The sequence below is a fragment of the Xenopus tropicalis genome, chromosome 6, assembly GCF_000004195.4.
Source record: "Xenopus tropicalis strain Nigerian chromosome 6, UCB_Xtro_10.0, whole genome shotgun sequence".
Taxonomy (NCBI): Eukaryota; Metazoa; Chordata; class Amphibia; order Anura; family Pipidae; genus Xenopus; species Xenopus tropicalis.
This window is the reverse complement of record NC_030682.2, coordinates 65,983,074-66,010,664: the sequence shown is the minus strand read 5'-3', so window position 1 is coordinate 66,010,664 and position 27,591 is coordinate 65,983,074. Positions and strand designations below refer to the sequence as shown.

The 27,591-nt window shown below is 38.4% G+C and overlaps 2 protein-coding genes and 1 long non-coding RNA gene across 3 annotated transcripts in view; 1 reads left to right on the top strand and 2 right to left on the bottom strand.

Annotated features, from left to right (window-relative positions):
- Positions 1-12,048, bottom strand: part of tex10 (testis expressed 10) — a 34,420-nt gene extending 22,372 nt beyond the window's left edge. The window contains 4 exon segments of the mRNA NM_001142203.1: positions 1,391-1,500; positions 4,720-4,966; positions 10,483-11,195; positions 11,866-12,048. Coding sequence (NP_001135675.1) covers positions 1,391-1,500; positions 4,720-4,966; positions 10,483-11,195; positions 11,866-12,045 — 1,250 coding nt within the window. The 5' untranslated portion in view covers positions 12,046-12,048.
- Positions 12,049-12,175: 127 nt separating this feature from the next.
- On the top strand, positions 12,176-17,332 carry LOC116411479. Its single transcript, XR_004223126.1, has 2 exons — positions 12,176-12,278; positions 17,129-17,332. It is a non-coding gene; the product is annotated as an uncharacterized LOC116411479 (long non-coding RNA).
- A 5,486-nt stretch (positions 17,333-22,818) lies between these two features.
- Positions 22,819-27,591, bottom strand: part of reck (reversion-inducing-cysteine-rich protein with kazal motifs) — an 80,155-nt gene continuing 75,382 nt past the window's right edge. Inside the window, exon 22 of the mRNA XM_002938937.5 lies at positions 22,819-26,266. Within this exon, the coding sequence (XP_002938983.2) occupies positions 26,051-26,266 (216 nt within the window). The 3' untranslated portion in view covers positions 22,819-26,050. The remainder of the gene's footprint in view (positions 26,267-27,591) is intronic.

Here is a 27,591-nt window from a genome sequence, read left to right as displayed (position 1 = left end):
TAACACTACTATAATTTATATAATACGCTGCTGTGTAGGCATGGGGGCAGCCATTCAAGCTGGAAAAAAGGAGAAAAGGCACAGGTTACATAGCAGATAACAGAAGTTCTGTAGAATACAATAGTGTTTTATCTGTTATCTGCTATGTGCCTGTGCCTTTTCTCCTTTGAATGGCTGCCTCCATGGCTACATAGCAGCTTATTTATATAAATGATAGTAGACTTTCTGAAGTAAACACACAACTTTTACCAGTGCAGGGCAGCAGCACATTATATTTTAGTTACTTTTATACACTTTCATTTTTTGGTGTTACTGTTCCTTTAATGCCCAATATGTATGTGGAATATAGGGGCCCTAAAATGTAGATACCACAATATAATAACTCATTTCTGTCATTTCAGATCCTGCAAAATCAACACATTTACATTATTTTATGTGGGATAAATCTACAAAAAAGTACCTTTACTCCAGAAAACAATATATTTTTGGAAAGTATACATTCCCCCGAATTCAAAATGGGTACACAAAAGTCTTTCTTCTCCAAAGTACCAAGCTGCAAAGCTTTCCTAAAGTTGGTAATTTTGATGACATTTCCAAAAATCACCTCCAAGCTTCAACTTTGCAGCATGTTGTTATTTCCCACATAGCATTAGGTACCAAGATAAACACCCTAAATTTGAACACCGGGGTCCACTGAACAGTCTTATGTCCACTGTACATAGCTTTATCAAAGCACATGGCACTTGACCCTAAAATACACTTTGTGCATACTAATGTCTTGGCTTACCTTAACCTAATTCATTAACACACAGCAGTTTCATATGGGGTAAAAGCTGCAAAAAAGTAGGGTGACCCCTGAAAAACATATATTTTTGGAAGTACACATTTAGACAATTCCAAAATTGCACATCACTCAAAATATGAACACCAGAGGTCTACTAAACAGTTTGATGTCAAATATGCATAGATATACCAAAGTATGTGATATGTACAATTCTAATTTAATGTAATGGCTATTATGTGTCCATATACATACAGACAGACTGCATGACATTGATTTTTCAGTTTTCTATAATCCAGCCTTGAAAGAAGAATTAATGACAACAATGACTTTTCTTCAGTAAAAGTCCTCTTTCAGACCAGAAACACTGGCAGTTAGGCTGCTGCCTGCCTTCCCTATGGAACTGCTCAGTAGAGAGGCAAGCTATGAATTTCGGGAGGCTTACCCACTGCCATTTTGGGGGGGGGGGGGGGGAAGAGGGGTGAGTGGGACAATGCCTAACAAAAATCAGGTCCTGGAAGCAGGTTTTTATAGTATAAACTATTAACAGATAACAAGATCTCTGTCCAATACAACAAAAAGCATTAGCATTATACAAATGAAATTTACCTTTTTTTTTTATTTTTCTTCTGTTTGGCATTTTCATGCACAGAGTATGGAAACTGTCTCATAAAATGATGTTTAAAATCTGCAAGATAAGTTCTACGAAGCCAACCATCCTAGGCAATGAAAGAAAATTTTTAAAAAGTTTTATTAATTTCAATTTCACATCAATAAATTTAGCATTTTGCCAATTGCTAATTTTCATCTCATACTTTGCACATAGTATATATACACAAAATATGGGGGTGTTTGGTTGCCTAGCAACAGTATTTGGCGCCAACCTGGGTATTTAAGTGTGTGTTTGTGCTCAGCTCTGGTTACCCTGACGAAGGTTCCAGTAAGGAACCAAAACGCTGGTCCAATACACCTTGTTTCATTCGAAATTCCGCATTTAAAATTAGCCTCAGTCCTGGAAGATTCTCTAACCAAGGATGTCCTTTTGCATAGTGTTTTTAAGTGTATCAGGATATTGTTTCCGTTTCTTACAGTGGTATCTATGTTCAATCCGTCACATAGCTCACGTAATTGGAGATCTTTAGGAGCTGGGTATAAGTTGTTGTGTATGACCCAGAGAAACCAAGTAAGGGACACTTTGTACTGTTTGATGGCAACGCTATGCATGTAGTAAAGTGTTTTCATCAGTCTCTAATCTAAACAGGGTAGTCTCTAAGAGCTCTTTGTTCTAAAGTCTAAAAAAAAAAAAAGCAAATGAACATTTGAGATTGACAGAGGAATCTATAGAATCAAGTTCATGAAACCACATGATCAGTGCATCAGCACTACCTGTCCATATCAGTATTAGATCATCAATGTGCCGCTTATAGAACCCATTCTTGTTTGTGAGGTAATGATATTCATACTGGTACATAAATAGGTTTGCATGAATTCAATGGACATAGAATCAAATTCCTAAGCCGTTAAGCTTACATTGGATCGCATCTACACCTGCATGGTGTGGAATGACCATACATAGGCTATTTATGTCCACTGTTACAAGTAAACAATGTTCAGGGAAGCCTGGTAAAATTTTAAGTGTAACCACCACAATGCCCCCTTTATCAACAGGGTAGATTACAATACTTGGATGAGAGAAAATATCTTTTATTGCTTTCCATTCAGATATGGAGAGGTTGCTGTGGTAACTGGGCTGGGAAATGGATGACAGGTCATGATTAATAATCATGGAGGAATCTGGCCTCACAAGAGGACATAGACTCAAAGGTTGGCTCTTGCAGAACTGAGAGCACTATGTTGACGTTACAAGGTGGTGTAGTGTTCCTATACAGTGGCCTAACCCTTTCTACTCCTTGGAAAAAGTGTCTTATATCTTCATTTCCTTGGCACACTGATGCTAGAGTAGAACTGTCAGAGCTGAGGCCTGGCCCTTAAGTGCCCTCCTGGGCCCTTTTAGTGCTATTAGGATAGCAACAGCCAAATTATGTTTAATTTTCCCAAATAATGCGTGGTAGAATGGCTAGTGGTAGAAAGACAAACAATGTTAAACTTTCAAAGGAATGCCTAACGCATCTATTAGATGAGGCACAGACCAAGCAAAGTATATTGGAACTTTGAAATTAAGGCAAGACAAGGACGACTGGACATTGATATGTTAGTGACCAAGAACAATATGATTAAACACCTCTGCATGTAGAGCATACTCGACTTGATTGGTTGTCTGTCGGCTCAAATAGTCTGCCACCCAATTCAGTATCCTCGGTATGAATACCACCAATATGGTAGGCACATGTTATTCTGCAGTATTAGGAAAACTTCTGTCGTAAGCAAATTGCAGCAGGTGCCCCTTGTTTGTTTCCATAGGCTTCAGCTGTAGCATTGTTCGACCGTATCCTGTGTTCAGTTGTTGTGACCAGATGTAAATGTATCCCTGATAGTTCAAGGTTTGAGGATGTTGATTGGAAAGGTTGCCTCTTCCTTGGACCATGTGCCCTGGCACGTGAGAGGTGTAAGCACTGCTTCCCAGTGTCTCAGGCTGGAATCTGTAGTTATGACTGCCCATGGTGGTAATCCACACTGTCTGCCCATAGAAAGATTCTGAAGATGTGTGACTTTTGTTCCAATGGCTGAGAAAATGATTTTGCAGTTGGCACCCGTGGACGGTGTGAATGAAAGCGTGTCTAGGGCTGCTACCACATACCCCAGCATACAAAGTTCTGCTTTGGTAAAGTCCTTCTCGCACAGGGATTGTTTGAGGTTCAGTCACTGTATCCTGGCTGTTGGTAAGCAAATGGTTGTACTCCTAAAAATCTTTCTCTGTTTTAGACACTGTAGTGGCTGCACACTTAATCTTAAGGTAGGAAGCATTTCCTGCAGAAACATCTTTGCAATCTCTGGCCCAGCTTCACCCCCCTCACGTTCAAGATTTCTCACCAAAATCTTTTGTGTCAGCATCAGTCTGTAGACTTATTCATCCATCTCATGTGCCACGGTTAGGGAAGGGCTCATGGAACTGCAGGGGTAGCTTCGAGGTTAGGATTTTGTGGTCGATGTTGGCCTTGCTCTCTACTTGTGCTGTATAGATAGATCTTGTGGTGACAGAGTAGGTATTGCTTGGAGTTGTTTAAATTCTGAATGTTCTGATTTATACAAGGTATGCTTGCATGTCTTGGGTTGGATTAACAGAACTAATCCGGACTGGAACACTGTTTTTAACATGACTGCAAAATCATCAGCTAAATCATGCAGATATTACAACATTAGCTAAAGGGATTCTGTTGCGATTTTTATGGTGTACTTTTTATTTTTAAATCACACTATGGGGTTACACTAGGTTTTGGTTATTCTTGGAACTGTGGAATAAAAGGTCAGCCTCCACATTTGGTCAGAAGCTTCACTCCATTTGATTTTCCAAAACCTCTGTGCTGAATTAATGCTGAACTGGCTATGTTCACTGTACATCAGTACAGGTATGGGATCTGTTATCCGGAAACCCGTTATCCAGAAAGTTCTAAATTACAGAAAGGCCATGTCACATAGACTCCATTATAATAAGTAATTCTGATTTTTAAAAATTATTTCCTTTTTCTCTATAATAATATAACAGTATCTTGTACTTGATCCCAACTAAGATATAATTAATCACTATTGGGGGCAAACCAATCCTATTAGGTTAAATAATGTTTAAATGATTTTTCACATTTAAATAGATGTTTTCAACCCAGTGAAACACAACAAAATAATTGTGTTTTCAATTAATGTAAAACTCCGTCATCACCATCATTTTAATGCTCTTGTTGAATTCTATGTTTACAAAATAATTTCTAAAAATGTAGATTACCTTTACAAACTGTGAAATAAGTTAATTTGTGATTTCTTACCAATTTCTGGGGCCCATCCTGAAGTTCACAAAGCTTCCAAAGCAAAGAAATAATGCTTAGAACCTGTTGCAGAAGATGATGTGATGATGGACATAGAAAATGTTTAGAAATATCTTCAATGACTGTACTAGGCGATTCCTCAATCCAGCATTCAATCAATAATGGAATTATGGTCTCAGTAAATGCTTTCAAATTTCTGGTTGAAAAAGTACATTCATCAGACTTGGCTGTGGTCATCACGAAAGACCTTAAAAACAAAATGTTTAAACTTTCACACTGATTTGCAGTTAGGTATGAATGGTAAATAAAATGTAAACATTTTGTAAATTCTTTAGAAATTGTAGTTTATAAATGTCTAGGGTTTTCTGGGTTTAAAGGGACAATATACACCTAAAAACAATAAAGACAATAAATTGGATTGTGCTAAATAAGCATTTTGCCTATTGTTTTAATTAAAAAAAAAAAATCTGTATTTTTTTTTCCTCTCCCTCCCCTTCTCTACGCAGAAGCCTTTGAGCAGTTCATTATCAGGGGTTTTACAGTGGATTCATTTTTTCACCTTCTTTAGGATGAGTAACATGAAGTAAAAAAAAAAAGTAAAACTGGCATCATATTCTTGTTTAGTGCCAGAAATAATAGAAATAGATACTTTTTAATTAAAATAATAGGCAAAAAGCACAAGCCCTGTTAATTCAGCTCATGTTAAAAAAGGGTGCATAGGGTGTGGTTGAAGTTTGTTTTGTTTGTTTTTTTTAAAGCAATAGCGTAACCAAGAAAAAGCCCTTTCTACGCTAAGGTAGAAATCTTTGGGCAAACCAGTAAGGGCCAGAGACCAATAGTGTTATGATTTATATTTTAAATCACTTTTACATTTGCCATATTTTCCATACTATGCATTTTGGTTGCCCATGTTTCCTGTCTATTACAAAAGTCCTCGACTGAGCTAATGCTAGGGAATCTGCAGCAATTGGGTTTTGCATGTTTTTTTCAGATAGGTAATGGGCTTTTTGTAAGGTACATCATCAACAAATATTATGTGTGATTTACCAACAGCTGTCTGAAATAACTGTAACTTCAACATTGCTGGGAACAGTGTTCCTAATAAATTAGTTTAGACAAACTGTATTACTGTGGCTGTCATGAGGCACTTAGGAGAATGAAAGTTGTACCTCAGCTTAACCCTCTAACTGCCAACGACGTGCGCCGCACGTTGTTTGACAGATAAAGATTCTCTCTGCAGAGGCAGCATGTGCCACTTCTGCAGAGTTTTTAGCGATGACAGCCCCCTGGGCAACGAGCCAGGAGGGCTGTCATGTTGGCCCTGTGATGCAATCGTCGCAGGACCGACCTCCAAGCAGCAGACGCGATGTCCTGCTTCCTGCTTCCTCCTTCCACCCCAGCGCCAGCCCACTGACTTCTTGCAGCACCGAGGACTAGGATTGCAGCATGGAGGACCAGGCAAGCTTCAGCACAGGTAAGGGTGATATTTTTTGCATTTACACACACATACAGCACACAATTTAGCAGTTTTTGTTTTTTCCTTTTGCACTTATATACACTCATATACACACTGTCACACAACTTTTACATGTGTACACACATGTATACACAAACTTAGGTAAACCTAAACATATTGGGCATCAAATTGTTCAGTGGACCCCTGGCGTTCATATTTAGGGTGTTTTATTTGGTTACTTTATGACCTGTAGGAGATAAGATAGTTCATAGACTTGATAGTTTGGAGTAGACAGACAGTTGTGCCTACTCTGGATTCCCCAGAATCTGTTCTTTCCAAAAATGTACAATTTTCTGGGATAAACCTTCTGTTAGTGGAATTTTTGCAGCTTTCTGAAGCAGTGCTTTGGAAATTTGGTAGCGTACTGCTGGGAGTTTTTGACCTATATTTGTGAGAAATCTCCATAACTATATATATTTGGTATTGGCACGTTCAGAAGACATGGAACTTTCCAAATCAGTTGTATTTCCGTGCGTAAAATAATTTTTGTTTCTGGTATGTGTGTTTGTATTATGGAAAATATTTTTTTCATTTTTAGACATTTAGAAGCCTATATCTTGTTACAGAATTGGAATTACACAAAAATACCATATTTTGAAAGCTTAGGCTGTCCTAAAAAAAAGATATATAGTTTTCCTGGGTAAACTAAAAGTCCCCCTGAGGAAAGGCCCCTAAAGTTAAACAGGGCAAAATGCCTGGCAATACAAGTTCCGCTTTGACCAAAACGTGAAAGGGTCAGCTCACGGATTGTTTGCTATTTTAATGAATTAATCCTAGAAAGCTTAGTGGAGATCTTGAAAGGACGCAAAGAGTATACCATGTGACCCCTGGATAAACGCTAACTACACACTGGCAGATTTTAGCTGTTGATTTGGCTTCTTTAGTTCGAGCCAGCAGCTTATCTGCCCATGTATAGGGCACTCCAAAGGTCCTACCTGGCTGATATCTGTCTGTAGATATCAATTGGACACATATAAAACTCATTAGACCAATGACTGCATTGGCTTGTTGCTGCAGTGCTTGTACTGAAAGCCTGTATCCCCAACGGCCCTAGGGGGCAAACAATTAGAAAAGTTCGATATCAGCCAGCTCAAGGTGGGTATATCAGAAAGAGAGCCTTTTGTTTGGCAACCTTGTCACATTTATGGCCAGTTATACAGATACAATCTATTGTACAAGTTCTGCCCTGGGGCCCAGTGGGAGGGATTAGCATTAGGGCAAAATCACCTAATACTGCCAAGTTGCTGGCTGGAACACAGCACTGACTGGAAAAAATAAGGCAAGCTTGTGGGGTGCAGTAGGTTCTTTAGAAACCTTGAAAGTAGACAGTAGAAATAGACAGGCTTGTATTTCATGTTTTCTTTGTCGTTTAAAGGGCATCTAAACCCCCAAAAAATGTACTTTAGTGTTTCTGTGAGCATTTCGCGATTTACACTCGCTTTCTATTTTTAGCGGCTTCTGAGTTTATTTCTGTAACTTCCTGTATTCTTTCTGCACATTAGTATCACGTTCTCCAATCCCAAAACATCTTCTGGTGTGCTGCTTTTTTCTATAACTCCCTGTATCCTATGACAGTGATTCTGACCACCAGTATTAAGTTCTCCAATCTCACAAAAGAATATATATATATATGTATTAAGTTTTATAACAATTAAAATTGTAGCCTCATAGAGCTACAGTTTTTTGGTTGCCATGGTCAGTAAAACCATGAAAGAGTCAGAAGAAGACGGCACAATTTAAAAACTATTAAAAATAATAATGCAGAACAACTGAAGTTGCTAAGAATTGGCCATTCTATAACTTACTAAAAGTTAACTTAAAGGTGAACAGTCCCCCACCTGCATGCTATTTGTATCTTGCTACTGCAAGCACTACACTGCTGCCTTGTGCCCATATTTGAAAGTTACCTTCATTACTTTAAATTGCAGCAATCAATGAGTGTAAAGTTCCAAGAACGAGCTCCAACACCGGCTACAAGCAGAGAGAAGGAAGGGAGGCGGGTCAGCTCCACCATATGAAACGCCACCCAGCCTCCTTAGCAACTGTGACTTTGTCAAGAGGTGCTTTGGGAGGAAATCATGCACTTCATGGAGAGCAGACCATATCAAATATCTGGAAAGCACATTAATCTGCTTAATTATTGCATAACAATTTGTACACCTTTATCCTTTTGATTGTAAGCTCATGTGAGCATGGCTCTCTAAACCTATTTTATTATACAACCCTTGCTTAATTATTGTAAGAGCTTCGTTTGTTAAAAATCAGAGTAAAGAACTGTGTAATTTGGCACAATACAAATAAATGATGATTCTGACAAAATGTAAAGCAGGGGTCATTATGCTGCCTTGTTTTTTTAATTTATTTTTTTCAAAACTGTTTTTTACATGAATTAGTGTTGCTGTTTGCATGATATTGCAGCTGGGAAGAAGTTTCCTTATGTACAGGTGTGTTTGGTTCAGCAATAGCACATATTTATATCAGTTGTAATAATATTTACAAATAACTTAAAAGGGGTTGTTCAGATTCAATGTCCAAATCGTATTAAACCATCAACAATGCTCTCATGTGTTAGAAAATCTATTTTCCATAACTGAAGTATAAGGGCCAATGTAAAAACTACTTTTTATACCTGTCAAATCAGTCCTTCTTCTGTCTCTCTGATACATTTTCTGAAGGGATGGGAGTGGCATATTTTGAACCTGACACACTGAGAACTTCCTAGAGGCTTACATCATCATGTCCTTACTTCCAAATGGACCAATACATTGATTGCTTGTGCATTCTAACCAGATGCATACATTGAAAGGTCATTGGTTAATTTCTCTCTTGCAATGGCATAGGTGAACAGACTAATAATATCACAAATCTAACATACTATTGTTAGATTTGCAGAACTCTGTCTCTTCCACAGGAAGCAATGTCAGACTGACAGGAGACACAGCAAAAAGGATTTAAGTCTGCTGCCAGTACTGTGTGGGACAACATATAAGTAAGTAAAAAAACCAACTGTAGTGTTTATAGGGGTCACTGACTAGCAGATGTCAACATTTGTCATTAGAACATATATTCTTTGGATTCTAGAGCTAGTAGTGTAATCTGAAAATTTTGAGCATATCTCTGACAATGTTTTTAAAAACAGTTACTATAGCAGAGAGTTTTTTTTAATATAAAAGGCAAATTTATTTCGAAATTCTTCATAATTTTGCTTTTAAAATAAATGTGATATTTTGCGCTTATGTTAGTGTTAGGGACATGCGTGATTGCTTTCAGGGACCTAGCTGTCAAACAAAAAAATAAAAGGTCTACAAATTTACTATTTTTAATATTAATATGTGATAAGCAGATGTCAAATATTAGGATATGTTTCTTCACACCGCTTGCGCAGGCGCAGCAGAGTGAAGAGCCAAACTTTAACAAAAAAAAAAAAAAAGTCTGTTTTCTCACTCTATTGATCATGCGTGGGCCCCGGGATCCCAAAGATAGAAGAGAGTAGGAAGAGGATCATTGGCTCATAGCTACTCCGGGCTGGTGCAGTTTTTTTCCTAACAGGAGCACCAGCCCTGGATAAAAGCAAACACCTTTCCTTTAACATTTAACAAACAATTTCAGTTTGCTAGTCTGGCATACCATGACGCTAACCCAACTTGAATTGTATAGAATATGTAGTTTTCAAAGATATATAGTTTTGACTTGATGTTGTTTAGTAATACATATAAAATAATGTTTATTAATTTGCCTATATTATACAAAATGAAATAATTTCACAATTACGGTGTTTAGAACCATATTGTTTTGTTACAAAAGTGGAATTACAATATACAGTTTAACCAAAAAGTCATCCCAGGATCTACACAAATTCATGAAAAAATACTTGCCTTTTGTTATATGTGTAAAGCTAGCCATACACTGGCAGATCCGCTCGCTTGGCGATGTCTCCAAGCGAGAGGATCTTCACCCGATATCGGCCAACCGTAGGAGGCATGTAGGCGAATCCGATCGTTTGGCCCTGGGGGGCAGTCGGTTCGGGGACCGCATCAACGAGCCAATGTGGTCCCCGATCCGACTGGATTTTCTAACCCGCCCGATCGATATCTGGCCAATTTCAGGCCAGATATCGGTCGTCCAGGCCCCAGGCAAATCGATCTAACGGACCGATAACCGCAGCTATAATCGGCCCGTGTATGGGGACCTTAACAAATGCAGTAAAATTGTTCATTTTTAAATAAGTAAAAAATTAGAAACAGTACCTCAACTGAAATGAAGAATCTATGGTGTGCTGACTTCCACAATGTTCATATAAGTTGATAAACTGCTTGCAACTTGTTTGCTTTATCCAAGTAAGATCTTGAGATTTTCTTTTGGGCAAACTTTTGTTTGATGTCTCTGTAAATTCATCATCTGGGATACTTTTTGAAGCCTGTCTGGCAAATGCATGAAGAAACTTTTTCAGCCTAATGAGCACATTTAATCGCCAGTTTTGAGAAATAATCTTTTGGTCAACACTGACAGCCAACGTCCAACTAGATTTCTGATTTGCACTCTTAAATTCCTTGGAGGTCTTCTGATGGGAAATAAGCTCCAAAAAATTGTGTAGCAACATATTGCTGCGGTCAATAAGTAATTCTGGATACTCTTCTAACAGAATATCCAAGATTCGTAATGAGTCTTGCTGAATGCCCATAATTATATGAGTCATTGCACTGGATAGATGGGCACTTACAAGAGGAAAAAAGGGGGCAATTTTTTCAGGAGGAATTATTGGAACCAAATATTGTAAAAGAGAAACAGCAGCTACTCTAACAGCTGAGTCTTTATCTGTAAATACAGCAGCAACCTCACTGATTATACTTGAAATATGTGATTCAATTATTGAAGGATAGGTAGAAAGAAGTTCTTTAAGACCAACAAGGGCACTGTGCTTAACTCCAGCATTATAATGATGCATCTGTGAGAGAAGATCCTGCAATTAAAAAAAACACATGTGTCACAATGGAAGTATAAGAATACTTAACTCAGTACATTTAGGAAAAAACAGCCTATTCATTAAACAGGGGGTTTTCATCCTTTGTACTCTTCTATAAAATTCTATACGATGTATGTATCTCTTGTGAGTAGGGGGGCCTTTAATCCTACTAGTTTCTCCTCCAACAGTTCATTTATCTATACTTATCTATAACTCTATTTCTAAATCTGGATTGATTTTGGGATTTGGGATAATCAAATATGCAACGTTTTATGAATTATTATTGATTCGGAACAGTTCAAGGGTGGGCTGCTGCCATGCAGTCATCTCGTTTTGTCCTTAGCTAGCATGAAGACATTTTACTGCATTAAACAGCATAGAATAACTACTCCGCAGGACCTGAGTAGCCTAAAGTTCAGTAAGAGAATTTTTTGGTGAAAAATGCATCTTTGCTTTTCTAGATAGGCATGGAAAATAGCAAGGTTTTCATCATATTTATATGAGGGTTTGATTTAAATCTAAAAACTTAAAGATCAGGTCAATGATACAAGCTTTCAAGCATGCAATAGAAGCATTATTTTGCTTATTCAGAATAAACACTAGCACTCTCATTTCTAACACCTACACATAACACAGCACTTGTTCATATAAACAAATGAGGTAATACCGTGATGTTTAACTTTCGTTCATTGGTAGGAGACGACTGGTCCTCCTTTAGTTGCTTGCTCAAATGAATAAACTTGGACTTAAAAGTGGTGTCGGTAATTTGATCCGCTCTTGGTTTTTTCCGTCCAACTTTCAGTTTCACCTTCTGAAAATCTTCTTGACGTTTACGTTTACTACTCATTATTACTTTCCAACAACGGTGCCGCCACGGTAGCTGCTACTTCCTAGTTGCTAATTGCCGTGAGTGACGTCCCAAACACGTGACGACGTGGCGACGTCTCCAACACGTAACGTTCGGCGCCTTCTTCAAATGCCTGTGTAAGTGGATTATAGGTGAGTGCGACCCTCAGTGGTTACTCGGGGATACTATGGAGAGAATGGCTCGTTAAAGGCAGTGTCACAGTGTGCTATTGAGTGAGTATTGGGTTGCATTATTTTTTTCTTGGGACGAGAGTAAATGCAGGAGTTTATTCAGTTCTTGCCTGAATACTGGGACACTTGCTGTTCAGTGGAGGCTGTGAATATTTTACGCACTTGCTGGTCTCTGTAAGGTGTGTGCCCTTAATATTAGGGGGTTATTGGAGCCTGCTTTTTTTTTTTTTTTTGAAGAGTGGTTATTGATTTTTTTTTTTCCGGTTATGCTGACATGCTGCACAATTTTGAGCTATGGGGAAGAGTTTTGGAGTGTGCTTATGTTTTTGGTGTGTTGGATAATTTTGGGGGTGGCTTTTTTTTGTGGGGGGAGGTTTTTGTGTGCTTAGACCCTGGGGTGACGTAACGAACACGTGATGCTAAGCGACTACATCAACGACATAAGGCCTGGGGAACGTCTCTAACACGTAAAGGTGGCCACACACGTGGCGATTTTCGATGGTCGCACGAAAGATCGTACAATCGGCCACTAACCGTTCAGGGCTGAAACGGCAGATAAGGAGGTAGAAACAATAGGATTTCTACCTCCTTCTGCCGATTCAGTCTTGAAGGCAGATTTTGATCAGGCGCCTTCTATGGCGCCCGATCAAAATCTTTTAACCTGGCCGATCAGCGAGTCGACCGATATCAGCAGCCTCCTGCGATATCAGACGACTCGCCGACTTGCCATACACGCACCGAATATCGTACGAAACGGGGTTTTGTACGATATTATCGGTGCGTGTATGGCCAGCTTAACACTCGGCGCCTATTCGGCGCATTCTTCGAATTTTATTAGGACATTCAGAGCCTAGTCAGTGCTTTACTGAAGTGCTTTTAGCTCTTTCGAGTTGAAATTATTTCCTTTTGTAGGGGTAGAATAAAATCTGTATTCACTTTTCTTTGTGGGATCTATCTGTACTTTTGGAAAAGAGATGCACCCGCCTGGAGCACTTGCTGTTTCTGGCTATAGATGTATGTACACTTTCTGGTCTCTGTATGGTGTGTGCCCTTAACATAAGGGGTTATTGGAGCCTGCTTATGTGTCAAGTGGTTTTACTTATTGGTGTATAGATGCTCTTAAAGGAACAGTAACACTAAAAAATAAAAATGTTTTAAAATAATTAAAATATAATGTACTGTTGCCCTGCACTGGTAAAAGTTGTGTGTTTGCTTCAGAAAGACTACTGTAGTTAATAGAAATAGCTGCTGTGTAGCCATGGGGGCAGCCATTTAAATTGAAAAAAGGAGAAAAGGCACAGGTTACATAAGAAGATAACAGATAAGTAGCATAGATTCCCATTGTATTCTACACAGTTTATCTGTTATCTTCTTATGTAACCTGTGCCTTTTCTCCTTTTTTCAATTTAAATGGCTGCCCCCATGGCTACACAGCAGGGTATTTATATAACTGCAGTAGTGTTTATGAAGAAAATACACAACTTTACCAGTGCAGGGCAATAGTATATAATATATTAATTATTTTTGTACACTTTTTGGTGTTACTGTTCCTTTAAGTTTTGAAGTGTGTGCATTTTTTTTTTTTTTTTTAATTGAAGTGGGTTTTTGATTTTTTTTTTTTTGTGTATTCTGACATTTTCAGGTGAAGATGGGTGGATGTGCTGCGTGGCTGATTTTTTTGGGGGGTGACAGGTTTTTGTGTGCTTAGGCATAATTCTGGGAATGTGAATTCTGGGAATGTGTAAGTTTTTGTGGTACCGGACTGGCTACCTACCTCCCTACTAACCTACCTACCTACTAACCTACTTACCACACGTACTTGCCCCAGTGTGGGTCCCACCATCCCTCCTGCTGTCCCTTCTGTCCCACCATCCCTCCTGCTGTCCCTTCTGCCCCGCCATCCCTCCTGCTGTCCCTTCTGTCTTGCCATCCCTCCTGCTGTCCCTTCTGTCTTGCCATCCCTCCTGCTGTCCCTTCTGTCTTGCCATCCCTCCTGCTGTCCCTTCTGTCTTGCCATCCCTCCTGCTGTCCCTTCTGTCTTGCCATTCTCCTGCTGTCCCTTCTTTAAGCAGAATGACAGAGTGCTCTGTTATACAGATAGCAAGAAGCTCAGCCATACAGCAGGGCAGAACTGCTGCTTACAATTGGGGGGGATCAGATAGGATCTGTGCCACTGTGACAGAATTCTCTGTTATACAGATAGCTAGAATCTCAGCCATAAAGCAGAACAAGGCATGGAGACTTAACCGGTTTACTACACTTCCGAGCACAAGTACAAAATGTAGCTTTATTGTAATTTAATATAAATATTTTTAAAACATACAATATTATTCAGACACATTATTAAGTTCCTTTAATAAACTGTAATTAGCCATACACAGGAATGATGACTAAAATGCTACTGTTTTGGGTTCCTTTAGGGACCCCGCTGTACAGTAGCAGCTAATACAGTAAATGAAAACATGGCAGGAAACTCCAGACAGGATCACAATGGAGGAGATTCCAGTTAAAGTGGCTTTGAGGGTCCGACCTCTGATGTCCAGCGAAATCCTTCACGATCACCTAGTGTGTGTCCGGCTTGTCCCAAACACCCAGCAGGTCATCGTTGGGAAGGATCAGGTTTTCACATTTGACTTCAGCTCCTCCCAGGAGGATGTCTACAGATCGAGCATCAAGCCACTTTTGGGGTCATTAATAGAAGAATATAATGCAACTGAAACACAGAATATAATTAATGGCTTTTTATCATTTCTAGCAGCTGGTCAACTCCAGGTTGTGGGTTAGACCGAGCGCTGGCACAATAGTGTGTTTCTAGCAGCTGGTCAACGCTACAGCGTGGGTTAGACCGAGCGCTGGCGATTTCTTTCTGTGTTTTGTGTACAAATTGTAGCCAAATTTTGCTTCTAGCTGCTATGTAGCCTTTAATCCAATGAATCACTTTCATGTGTGTGCTAATGAGCTGGGGCTTAAAAGCTCCCTGCTTTTCCGCTAGAGCCTTTTTGAGCTAAAGGTAGGTGCAACAGGGTCTTACATTATTTGCTGGGGGACTCTATTTTAATTGCATCACAAACTCAGTCATTAGACAGTGTAGGACTCACGTACAATGAGAGGCAACATATGCAGAGCTAGAAATCATGTAACCGATACCTATAACAAAAGGCTGCAGAATAAGGCAGTGGGCAATGGAAAACACCTGCCATAATACCGACCAAGGTGGCCACACATTTAAAGGGGATGCAAACCCTACAGTAACCCTGTCCCACTGCTCCCCCTAGTTTTGCTGCAGAAGTTGCCATAAAAACATAATTATAGATGCAAGAAAATTCACCAATAAAAGTTCTACTGATCAAAAACTGCATTATAAATGCGAAATAATTGACCAGTGCTGATTCCCATGGGGGTATGTTCCCATTGGGGCCCCTACATGCCACATATTTAGGTAAACCTATACATATTGGGCATCAAACTGCTCAGTGGACCCCAGGCATTCAAATTGTGTGTTTTATCTTGGTACCTAATGCTATGTGGGAGATAAGATGCTTATAAGAAGCTTTGAGTGGATTTTTGGAAATGTCATCAAAATTGCTAACTTTAGAAATACTTTGCGGCTTGGTACTTTGGAGTTGAAAGACATGGGTACCCATTTTAGATTCTGGGGAATGTGTACTTTCCAAAAATATGACTTTCTGGGGTGAGCGTACTTTTTACTAGCTTTATCCCACATATAATGATGTAAATGTGTTGATTTTGCCGGAGCTGAAATGATAGATTATATGGGGGTGTGTTCACATTGGGGCCCCTACATGCCACATACTTAGGTAAACCTATACATATTGGGCATCAAACTATTCAGTGGACCCCTGGCGTTCATATTTAGAGTGTTTATTTGGTTACTTCATAACCTGTAGGAGATAAGATACTATAGACTGAAAGCTTTGAAGCGATTTTTTAAAAACTTCACAAATTTTGATAAAAACCTACAACTTTAGGAAAGCATTGTGACTTGATATTTTGGAGTAGACAGACAATTGTGCCTATTCTGTATTCCCCAGAATCTGTTCTTTCCAGAAATGTGTAAATCTTCTGAAGGATAAACCTTCTGTTAGTGGAATTTTTGGCCTTGAAATCTAAAGTATGCAGCTTTCTGGAGCAGTGCTTTGGGAATTTGGTAGTTTACCGCTGGGAGTTTTTGACCTATTCAAGTGAGAAATCTCCATAAAACTATATATATTTGGTATTGGCACGTTCAGGAGACATGGGACTTTCCAAATCAGTTGTATTTTTGTGCACAAAATAATTTTTGTTTCTGGTCTGTGTGTTTTATATTATGGAAAATATGATTTTTTTTTTTTTATTTTGTAGACATTTAGAAACCTATATCTTGTTACAGAATTGGAATTACACCAAAATTCTACCAAATTTTGAAAGCTTAGTTTGTCCTGAAAAAAACGATATATTGTTTTCCTGGGTAAACTTAAAGTTCCCCCGAAGAAAGGCCCCTAAAGTGAAACAGTGCAAAATATTCAAAAACTGTCTGGCAGTAGAAGTTCCACTTTGGTCCAAAACGGCTGGCAGTGAAAGGGTTACACATATTTTATCTTATTTATAAAAGCTGTGAGTCTTTCAAAAACATCAAAACAACAAAAATGTTATGCATTGTTTAGATTTTGGGCTCCATGTGCCACAAATCTGGATAATCCTATGCATATTGGTCATTACATTTTTCAGAAGACCCATGACATTTCTATTAATAATGTTTTATTTTTGGACCTAAAGATTCGTGGCAGATTTGCTATAAAGCCATCAGTTGGAATGTAACAGATATTTAGGTTATATTTTGTTTTTCTGGTGCGGTCCGTTATCTCCATAAAACCTGTTACACTTCCTTTCAGGCAATAACACTGCAGATGCCGCCAGAGTCCTGGATGAACCGGGTTTCCTGGCAGCCAAAGAATTGAAGTGGACCCCCCAGCTTGAAAGCAACAAAGCTGCTGGAAAAGGAAGAGAGTCTCAACATCCCTTGCTATGTGCTACCTACTAACTGTTTCCAAGACTCTGACTTCTGTACTTCACATTTAAAGAACTAACAGACTAGCGTTGCCTTGATATTTAATATCCATCGTAAAAACAGGCCCTGAAATCACCGTATGCTCTTATTCCCACCCCCATACATTTCCCATTGGTCTTAGAGGAGAAAACTGATGATCGATTGATCGAGCCTAGCCTGACTCCTTCCTATACAGAAAGAAGGCTAGGCTTGATCAATCGATCGTCCCATAGTGGATGCAGCTCCTTCCTTCGCCTTATCGCCATAGTTCAATTGACAGGAAGCCAAGTTTTAGCAGGTATTTTCTATTAAAGCATTTAAAATACTAAGTGGTTTGCAGGATAGGGCAGTTATAGGTGCAGGGTAGAATTGCTTTTTTACTTAAAGGAAAAGTAACACTAAAATGTTTTAAGGGCACTATTGAGAGAACTGAAGGTATGCCTGCAGCTTGAGATTAACTCTTTACTAGCCTTTCCTTCTCCTTTAAACTATTTGATTTTTTTTGGTGTTACCATTCCTTTAAACAAGTTTAAAATCAAATCTGCCTAGAAATGCTGCATTTTCCTACAGAACATTAATAATCCAGTAATAAAGCCCAACACATAACTTGTAGCTCCTCTAGACTGCTCCTTTGTTTAGCTACTTCCATATTGTGCTTATTTATTGTGGGGGCGACTGTATATAGAAGTAAAGGCTCCACAAAAGAAGCAATAAGGGACCTACTCTGCCCACTAAAGGCTTCATTGTGTTTTTATCTCAAGCTCCCTGTTTATCATCCTATAAATTCCTAGAGTCCATTGGTCTCCACCACATCGACACGGAGGCTGCTCCATGTATTTAGTTCTAGGGATGCACTGAATCCGCTATTTTGGGATCCAGCCAAACCCCGAATCCTTTGTGCAAGATTCAGCCGGAAATGGAACCGAACCCTAATTTGCATATGCAAGTTAGGCCATGGAGGGGTTAAAGAGAACCACGCACTTCAACTTCCGTTTTTATGTTTAAACATTAATACTTAACTCTGGAGCGCCCTTCTCTGTTCAGACTTCCCAGATGAGGTCTTATGGGATAAAATAAAATAAAAATATATAGCATAATACAGTAATAATATAATATTGATAATCACCCCTCCAAATCTGCGAGCTTGGCGGATATACTGGTCCACAGTCATTTCAAGGAACCACGTTACATACCTACTAATTTCCTTATTCCTACGGTGGGTTCTTTTAAATGCCACAATTGCCTTGCGTGCCAATACATGGAGCTGAGGAAATATTTTCAAAGACCTGGTTCCCATGTTACTTATGAAATTAGACAGTTTATTAACTGTCGCACAACAGTGGTTATTTATGTTGGGATATGCCGATGCCCCATGATTTACGTGGGGAAATCTTTCAGGGAATTGCATAAAAGAATACTAGAACATATTGGGACCATTACCAACAATAAAAATACCCCGATTGCAAGGCACATCCGTGATTTTCACAACTCGGATGTTCGAGCTATTTTATTTTTCAGAATCGAGAAAATAAAATTGGGCGCAAGGCAAGGTGACATTGATAAAGTATTATTGAAAAAGGAGTGTGAATGGATCTATAGACTTAAATCACGTTCACCTCAGGGCCTAAATGAAGGATTTACCTTCACTCCTTTTATTGCCAGGACTGAACTGGGAAAGGGTATTTGAGTGCGGAACTGTGTCCTCCGAGAGACTGAGCCAGTAGTGGCTAAAACCCCACAGGTTTCCAAAGCAGGGTTATTACTGTTTGCATGTTATAATTATATTACCTTTACACCCAGTTATATAAAATTGATATTTGCTGCAAACTGTGTGTGATTTATTTCCTAGTGGAAATCCCCTTGAGGTGTGCTCCTCAGTGTCCACTAGGTGGAGGCACTGCGCCAAAATCCCAGTTCCCAGTATCTCCTGCACTAAGCAAGTAATACAACCCAACAGAAGTGAGTGTGCCAAAAAAGGGTTACACCTTGTTCTTGACTCAGATACAGAGAGAGCTTTTGTTATGTGTTTTATTGTTGCGATAGATATGGTTTCACTGGCTCATCAATTTGCATTATTGAGATGTATTCCATGTCGCAAGCCAGATTAATTGCAGCAGTTTTTCTTATTCAGGTGTAAGAAAAGTACAATTAACAAAAAGTGTGTATGTTGCCAAAGGGAACAAGATAAAGCCATCAGAACCAAGGGGTATGTCCAAAATTTAAGATAATCAAGATATCCTGTAGCTCAAAACTTCTTTATAAAAAGCAGAAAACTTTATTCCAAACATCATATTAAGAAATTTACATACATACAGACCCCATGGTACTCCATCTTACACGTTTTGTACACTTCTGGTACTTAATCATAGGCAGTGAAGCAGTGACACACAAGATATTAAGTCTCTCTCATTATTACACATAACCTATCAGAGGGCTATCACATCAACTATCAATAAGTCAAGCATATCTTGTATACATTTTACAGAGTTCTATTTGCAGCTTATATGAATTATGTATAAATGATACCAACACATAGTAAAGTTCTGTCACACTCTTTATTCAAATCAGTACTGGGTAACCAGCAACTCATTAAAAGCATAGTGCTACATAAATGAATATGATTTGCAGAACTACACAAGCACATGTGGATACATTAAGAAAACTTTAGCATAATTGTAGGCGAGCATGTAGATGGAAAATCCAAAAGAATTCCCTTTTAGCCAAGATGCAACAAATCACTGCTTCTCCTACCTAACCTCACTTTTTCTGTCAAAACCCTCAAATGACCGAGTAGCTGCTTTGTGGCCTTAATGAAGTAATGTTCAACCAGCGCAATGAGGCTGAACTGTGACACACTTTCAATGTGATGAACTGTTAAAGCCAAAATCGGACAAGCAGAGAAATTCCAGCAAGGGCAAGGTAAGTATGACTGAAGTTTGAGTACATTTTCTCATGCACGCAGGGAAAAAAATGGATTTGGATTCATTTGGTGAGGAGCAGGGACTCCGCTGAAAACAAATACTTCCAAAAATGGCTGCATTTGGCACGAATCCTGAACCTAATCTGGTATTTGGTGCATCCCTAAGTTTAACTAATACCAACAGACTGTAGTCTAGAAAGCAGTCATTGTATCAAAAATCCACATAGATCGCATCTACTGCAACCTGCTGTCTAGCTTCTTACCTCATCATAAAAAGCAATCAAATTTCTCTGACATAACCAATCCTAATGTGGCAAAGCAATTATTTGGAAAGTGAAAGTCTCTTAAAGAGAAATAAAGGTATTATATGAGAAACAGACAGCAATATAAAAGAAGAAAACACTGACTTTACAGACCTCTTATTAAGAAGCAGTGTGTACAGGCACATTGACAGCCACTGAGGCTAATGAAAAACAGCAGGTCTGCCTGTAGCTTTCTGCTCTGCTTCCTGTACTTTTTTTTTTGTTTAAGAATTCATTTTATTAAATACAAGAGCATCACAGTACATTAGCAGGTATCAAAAGTACATCTTGATAACCATACAGAGGAATAACATCAATTGTTAAAAATATTTGAATGTTACTACGTCATACCTTATTCCTAGGGGTAGTGATAAATGGGGGTGGGCAGTGGAGGTCATGGAAGTTCCTACACCTTTTACCAGTGGGAAGATGTGTTATCTGTGAGAAATCTGGGACAAGGCAAATCAACTTTGTGCCCTCAGTTTTCCAAGGTGTTAAAAGATGATAGATGTTTACTATTTTGGGAATTTGGGTGTGCAATTTCATAATTTACCTCCCCTGTCCTGCACAATACCTGAAAGGGACCCTGCCATTTAGCTAAGAGCTTGCTGTCTGAGAAAGGGAGGAGTTACAATTCTGGGTAAAATGTCTAAAGACAAGCATTTCTATTAAACTGTTATTCCTGACTTTGTTGTACCTTTCTCAAATTTTATCTGGCAAAAGTGACCAAGTAGATCTAAATGATCTTACATCTATGACATACTGAACAGCATTTTAGCAAGGCAAAGCTGCTCCTTTCAAGACTCCTTAAAAAATTGTAACATGCCACGTGGCTGTTTTTCAAACAATAGCTCAATAGGGATAATCCTGTGAAGGCTTGTGGAGTTCTGGACTGCAAAGAGCAGCCAAGAGAACAATTTGTCCCAGTTTTTCTTCAGAATCTTTACATGCTCAAGTCTGATTGAACCACTCTACCAGCCCACCAGTTTGTGGATAATAAACAGAGTTATTTAGGCTGTACCTCCTTCATGAGTTTTGACAGGAAAGTGGTCTTTTGTTTGACCATAGTGAGCCCCACTTATTTGGCTGGTTAAATGGCAGTGTGGCCCAGTGCTGGGACACTAAGGGGACCATTTATCAATGTACAATTGGTTACAGATATAATTTTTTTTTATTTTTTCCAACATTTAGAACTGTGCTTATTTTCCGACTTTGCAACAATTTGTGCAACAAAATCTTATTTGTCGCAATGAGTACGAAAGTTTCGGAATTCACTTAAGTCCCTTCCCCAGAGCTCCTTCAGTTTCCCCAGGTAGCGCTACCTGCCCCAAAGTACCTCTCCCTTTGGCATAGGCAGTTGCACCCACGTAGCAGGCACACGAGAAACAACTGTCCTCACACAGGGGACACACACAGGAGACTCTATACCTTAGAACTCTAACATTAGAACCTTAATAAATGCCAGGTAGAACTGTTGATATTGTCAGCTAAGGTTTTCAAGCCGATTAGCAACTGACATATTGAGGTGAATGCCTCCCTTATTTAGGACAGTAACATAGAATAGTCTTGGAAAACGAGAACTCTTTTTTCATCAATATACAAATTATTTGATTTCGTTTTTACTACTATATTATGCTGTTCACATTGCAAGAAATTGACTCTACCACTTGAAATCTTATTATTGAACCAACAAATCTATTTTTTTAGCTGTAATATTGGTATGTAGGCAGCCATCTCAGTGCATTGTACCTGATTCTGAGCTTTCAGAAAGAGCCAGCGCTACATATTAGAACTGATTTCAGGTAATCTATTGTTTCTTCAACTCCTATGTAACTGGAGGAGTCCCAAGCCAGATTTCTTACTATTTAGTGATATTCTGATATCTACTGGGAACTGCTATCTTGTTACCTTCCCATTGTTCTGCTGAAAGGCTGCTGGTGGGGGGGGAGGGGGGTGATATCACTCCAACTTGCATCTTAGCAGTAAAGCGTGACTGAAGTTTATCTGAGCACAGGTCACATGGCTGTGGCACCCTGGAAAAAGAAGAATATGGCTAGCCCCATGTAAAATTTGATAATTAAATATAAAAAAATGGAGTTCAATGCAGGATTCTGCTGAAGAAACTCTATTAACTGATGAAAAAAAATCATGTTTTCCCATGACCATATTCCTTTTAAAAAAACTGAATTATGTCAAGACTTTATGTAAACCTTCCTTGCCCATGAGTATGTAAGTATGAATAAGACTGAAGAACCCAGTTAAAGTAAAGCTTTAAATGAAAACAGTAATATTTAAAAAAAAGTGATAGACAGATGCAATATATCTTAATGTTTTATTGAAATACACATTTTCTTTATGCTACCTTGTCCATAAAAGAACCCTTGTTCTGCATATGCACACATAAAACCTTTAAAAAGTAAATAATTTTTGAGTTTTAAAATATTGTATGTATACATGTTGGTACATAAGAATAAACAAATCTATTCAAACAAAAAAGTGAAGGAAAAAATGGACAAGCTAAAATCTTTTCTTCCGAATACAATATTTGGAGCATATACCATTGTATACATTAGAATAAAAAATATATAATATACAAAGCTATATAAAAATGCATATGTACACTAATACCATATAAACAAATAATAATGCAGTTTATTGCCATATTGATTACATAATGATATTTACTGAAATAATATGTATATTATACAATTTACAAAATAAAGAAAATGATATATTATATATAATATATATATATATATATATATATATATGTACACAAGAGCCATGAATATCCTGTAAATCATATCCTTATAAATGGCGCTTAGTAATCTCGTCAGTTATAATTAGTGCTTAGTGATGTATTTTCTGTCACATGACTCATTGAAACTTGTTTATTAAAATAAATAATGTACCCCCTATTTGGTGCTCGAATGAAAATAAAAAATTGGAGGGATGCCAACTTTTCTTGGCTGCCAATTCAGCTTCTGCAAACATAGCACCCTGCTTGCATACTGTGTGTTATAAGACCCCTTAAGAATACAAAGACCCCAGAAAACTATTGCTTCCCCCCTGAGGGGATGCCACTTCACAGAAATAAAGAAGAGGAGAGGTGGCATCCCTCCCCATCCCTCCCCAATTCCAGCACTGCCCCTATTGTAAAATATTAGGATATTAGAAGACTTGGCCTTTGGCCGTGTGCCTTGATATGACCACAGAACTCCTTGGTGGCTTTTAATAGCCTCATATTTTACAACAGGGGGCACATTATTTTCTCTTTCTTTCCCTATATATAAATATATAAAAGAAACTAATATATAAAAGAAACTCTGTTTTTGGTACATATCTAAGGTTCCTGTAAAAAAATAGCAGCGGCTTTGTCAAAAAGCGATCATTATTTTTCCCCTCTTTATTAAAATTGTTTTCTCCAAGAGGCGGACTATAATGCAAAGTTTTCAACAGAATCATAATTTTTCTATACTTCTATCCCTTGGAATACAATGTCATCAGTATAGCAACAGCCAATCCTTTGCTCAGGGAGCAACATAACTGTACTGCCACCATCTGCTGCAAACATTGCAAATGGAACAACTGAATATAAGATCTCCAATAAATGACAGTCACTCTTTTAAATAGCTCCAGTCTGGATTAAAACTCCTTGCTCACTTCAACCTTCTGCCATTCAACTATCTGCTCAGTTCTGTTTTACCTCAGATTAATTCCTTTAACTTTATTGCTTGATTCTAACACACACAAACAACTCCCTGTCACCTGTTGCCTCACCCTGCCCAGAACAGCTCCTTGCCCTTTATAAGTAGGGTTGCCACCTGCCTGGTGTTGGACCATTCCATTTTTTACATAGGCTGTCCAGTTTCCTGCCAGTTTTCATTATCTGCTGCCTGCTAATGTCACATGCTGTGCCCTTTGAACCTTCAGCCGAGTTGAAGGTGACAACCTTATTTATTAGACTACTGCAAACAACTCTGGGCCAAATGAAAATTCTCACTACCAACTTTGCAGCATGACCAATTTTGGCCATTTGTCTCTATGATACAATACGGTTAATGGGTTGAAATCACACCAACTTGCAGCACAGCAGTAGAGAGACTGAAGCACATCAGAGGGGACTTGGTAAGAAACTGTTCTGCCTCTAGTCGTATTTCAAAATTAAATTAAAAAAAATATTCTATATAGGGTTATCAAAAATTATTTTTAATAAAAGACACCTTTATCTTGTCTATACACCAGTGGGGTAACTATAAAGCAAGCAGACCCTGTGGCTGTATGGTGTCAGGCCTGCTTCTTCTGCTTTAGGGGCCTACAGGGAGGTTGTGGGTGAAATTGTGTGACGCTTAGCTGTAAGCTGTAGCTGGCGTCTCATTATCCAGAGTATTTAAATATGGACTGGTAATTTGATTACCTGATTTCTTCTCCTTAACTGCCCTGATTAGTGCAACATATTACTAAAAGCATATGTGTCTTAATTATAACAATAGGTAAAAAGTAGTTTTATCCAAGGCCCTGCCCTATTAACTCATGTTGAACATAGGGTTAAAGGGTTATACTTATTTATGTATTTAATGCAGATGTGCAATCAGTATTTTTCATTGGGAACTAAAGGGAAACTTTAATAAAATTATAATTATTAAAAAAGTTTGAATAAAATGTTATAAATGGACCAATTCTAGAGACTGTGTTTTAACTGGGATTCTTTTTTTATGGCCTTTGAATTACTACCATTCCTAGTCTGCTTGCTGAAAATGCTATTGGGTTGTGATGGTCACTGACCACAGCATCTAAAAACAGACTGAGATTTCAGTTTTAAGGTTAGCCTTATTTCTTTATAGTTTTATATAACTCTTGGGGTCCTCTATTATTCATCATCCAATCTAACATCTTAACTATTGCCTGTTTGCTAGGGTTAAATGCAAAGTCTTCTCCCCCTTCAAGAATATTCATGTTTATCCCTTTTTTAATGGTGTTAGCTGGTAACCCTTTTCAGAGACTTGTCCAGCAGCACTTGCTTTACACCATGCATCTAATTTACAGAACATACTACTTTTTAGAATGTTTAATGCACATGCATAGAGTTAACGGAAGCAATTCAGAACAGCAGCAATCATGCCAAGTGAAATAAGGCTACCAGGCCAAGCTGGAAAACAGGTTAGTGACAAGGGATTATGGGGGGGGGGTGGAGTTTAAAAATGGTATCTCCTTACATTACAGCCTTTATTATTTAGCAACAACAATAGAATTGTATCACACCTTGTGAAAATCCAAATAATACTTCACAGTTGATATATTTAAAAAATACATTTTATCATAATTGTATATACAAAGCATTTAGTTTAAATGTATCTGCTTAACCGATTTATAAAAAATAAGTGATTTGATTTCATAGAAATAAAGATCCCTCTAATTTTTTGACATATACAAAATTCCTTGCATTTTTTAATCTTTTTAGAACAGATTCCTGTTTTGCATATTGGTTACGTATCACAGAAATAATACTCTCTTCAAAAAAAGAGCAACGTGTAAGATGTGCAGCTTATGCATTAAAGGTTATATACAACATGGATATAGCAAGATATAAATAAATATAATTAATACTTAAACAAATTCTGTTACAATCAGAAGTTAATGTTGTTGATATTTGAACTTCTGAAGTTATGAGTGCTGATAATGGCACCTGGGATACCAGGGTTGGACTGTCTGAATTTATAAGGGAATTGATTTTCTCAGCCTCCTTATTGCATGCGTCAATCTGTAAAAAGAAAAAAAAACATTAAGACTTGGCATTTGTATGGCTGCTTTTTCATGGTGGTTTTTTTAAATAAGGGTAAGGAAACAGGGAAACTTTGAATTTTATCACATTATTAAAGGACAAGGAAAGTCAAAATCTATTAAGCTCACTATTCAATAGTACTACTATTGATATGTAAAAACGCTATATTTCTGGCTTGCCTAATGAAAGATTTACAGAGATACACTTACTACCTACTCGTTTCAGTGAACAGTGCCGCCATCTTTAGTAGGGATGCCCACTTCCTTTCCCTCACTACTCTCTACTGCACATGCTCCAACACCACCCGACTCCGCCTGCCAGATGCACCCGACCACAATCCCCATGTTGTGCCCATCCCCATGCCCCCTAGAGAATTGATCCCAATGGAATACACGTATCCGTGTTACCTGGGTGCCGGTGATGAGTCACAGCAAGTTCGGCTCATTCGGAACAAGTTGAACAGCTCCCAGCACACTCCTAAGTACACAAGCACCCGACCACAATCCCCCTCCCCGCTCCCCCTGCTCGCCTGTCTGCCAGCGAACACACACAAGTACACAAGCCTCCCCCCCATGCTCCGCCTGCCTGCCAGTGAACATACACAAGCACCAGCCAACCACCCCCCGTCTGCTCCCCCCCCCCCCCCCACAGCACCTGCCGGCTTCCTCTTCTTATGGCCCCAGCTCGCTGCTGCAGCCACTTCTTATATAGGCGTCACCATGGCAACCAGACACCATGGGGACCGCTCCTGCTTCTGCGCATGCGCTTACTAAGGAACTGGTCATATGGTCTGTGCAGGAGCGTTGCATTATGGGAATCTTCTCTACCCAGCTCAGCGTTTTTTCTTCCTGTTTGGCTTCTGATCATTTGAACTACTGAAATATGGGGAGACTTAAGGGCACTATTGAGACAACTGAAGGTATGCCTGCATTTTGAGATTAACTCTTTACTAGCCTTTCCTTCTCCTTTAAGATGTTTCTTACCGTCAGAAATAAATACCAAATATTCATGTGCCCTTAGCCTTTAAGTCATTTTTTACCTGCTGAAGTTAAAGCTTAGTTGTGGTGCTATATAAATATATATATTATACATACATACATATATAATACATACATATATATATATAATATATATTCATATGTAAGATTATTAATATAACTAAAGTTCTACAGTATAGGGTGGCAAAGAGATCACTGAACAATAAGTGTAAAAATGATTTTATATTAATTGGAAACAAATATTTACATAAACATAAATCATAAAGCCGATAAAATGGATAAACAATAGACTACAATAACACAAAA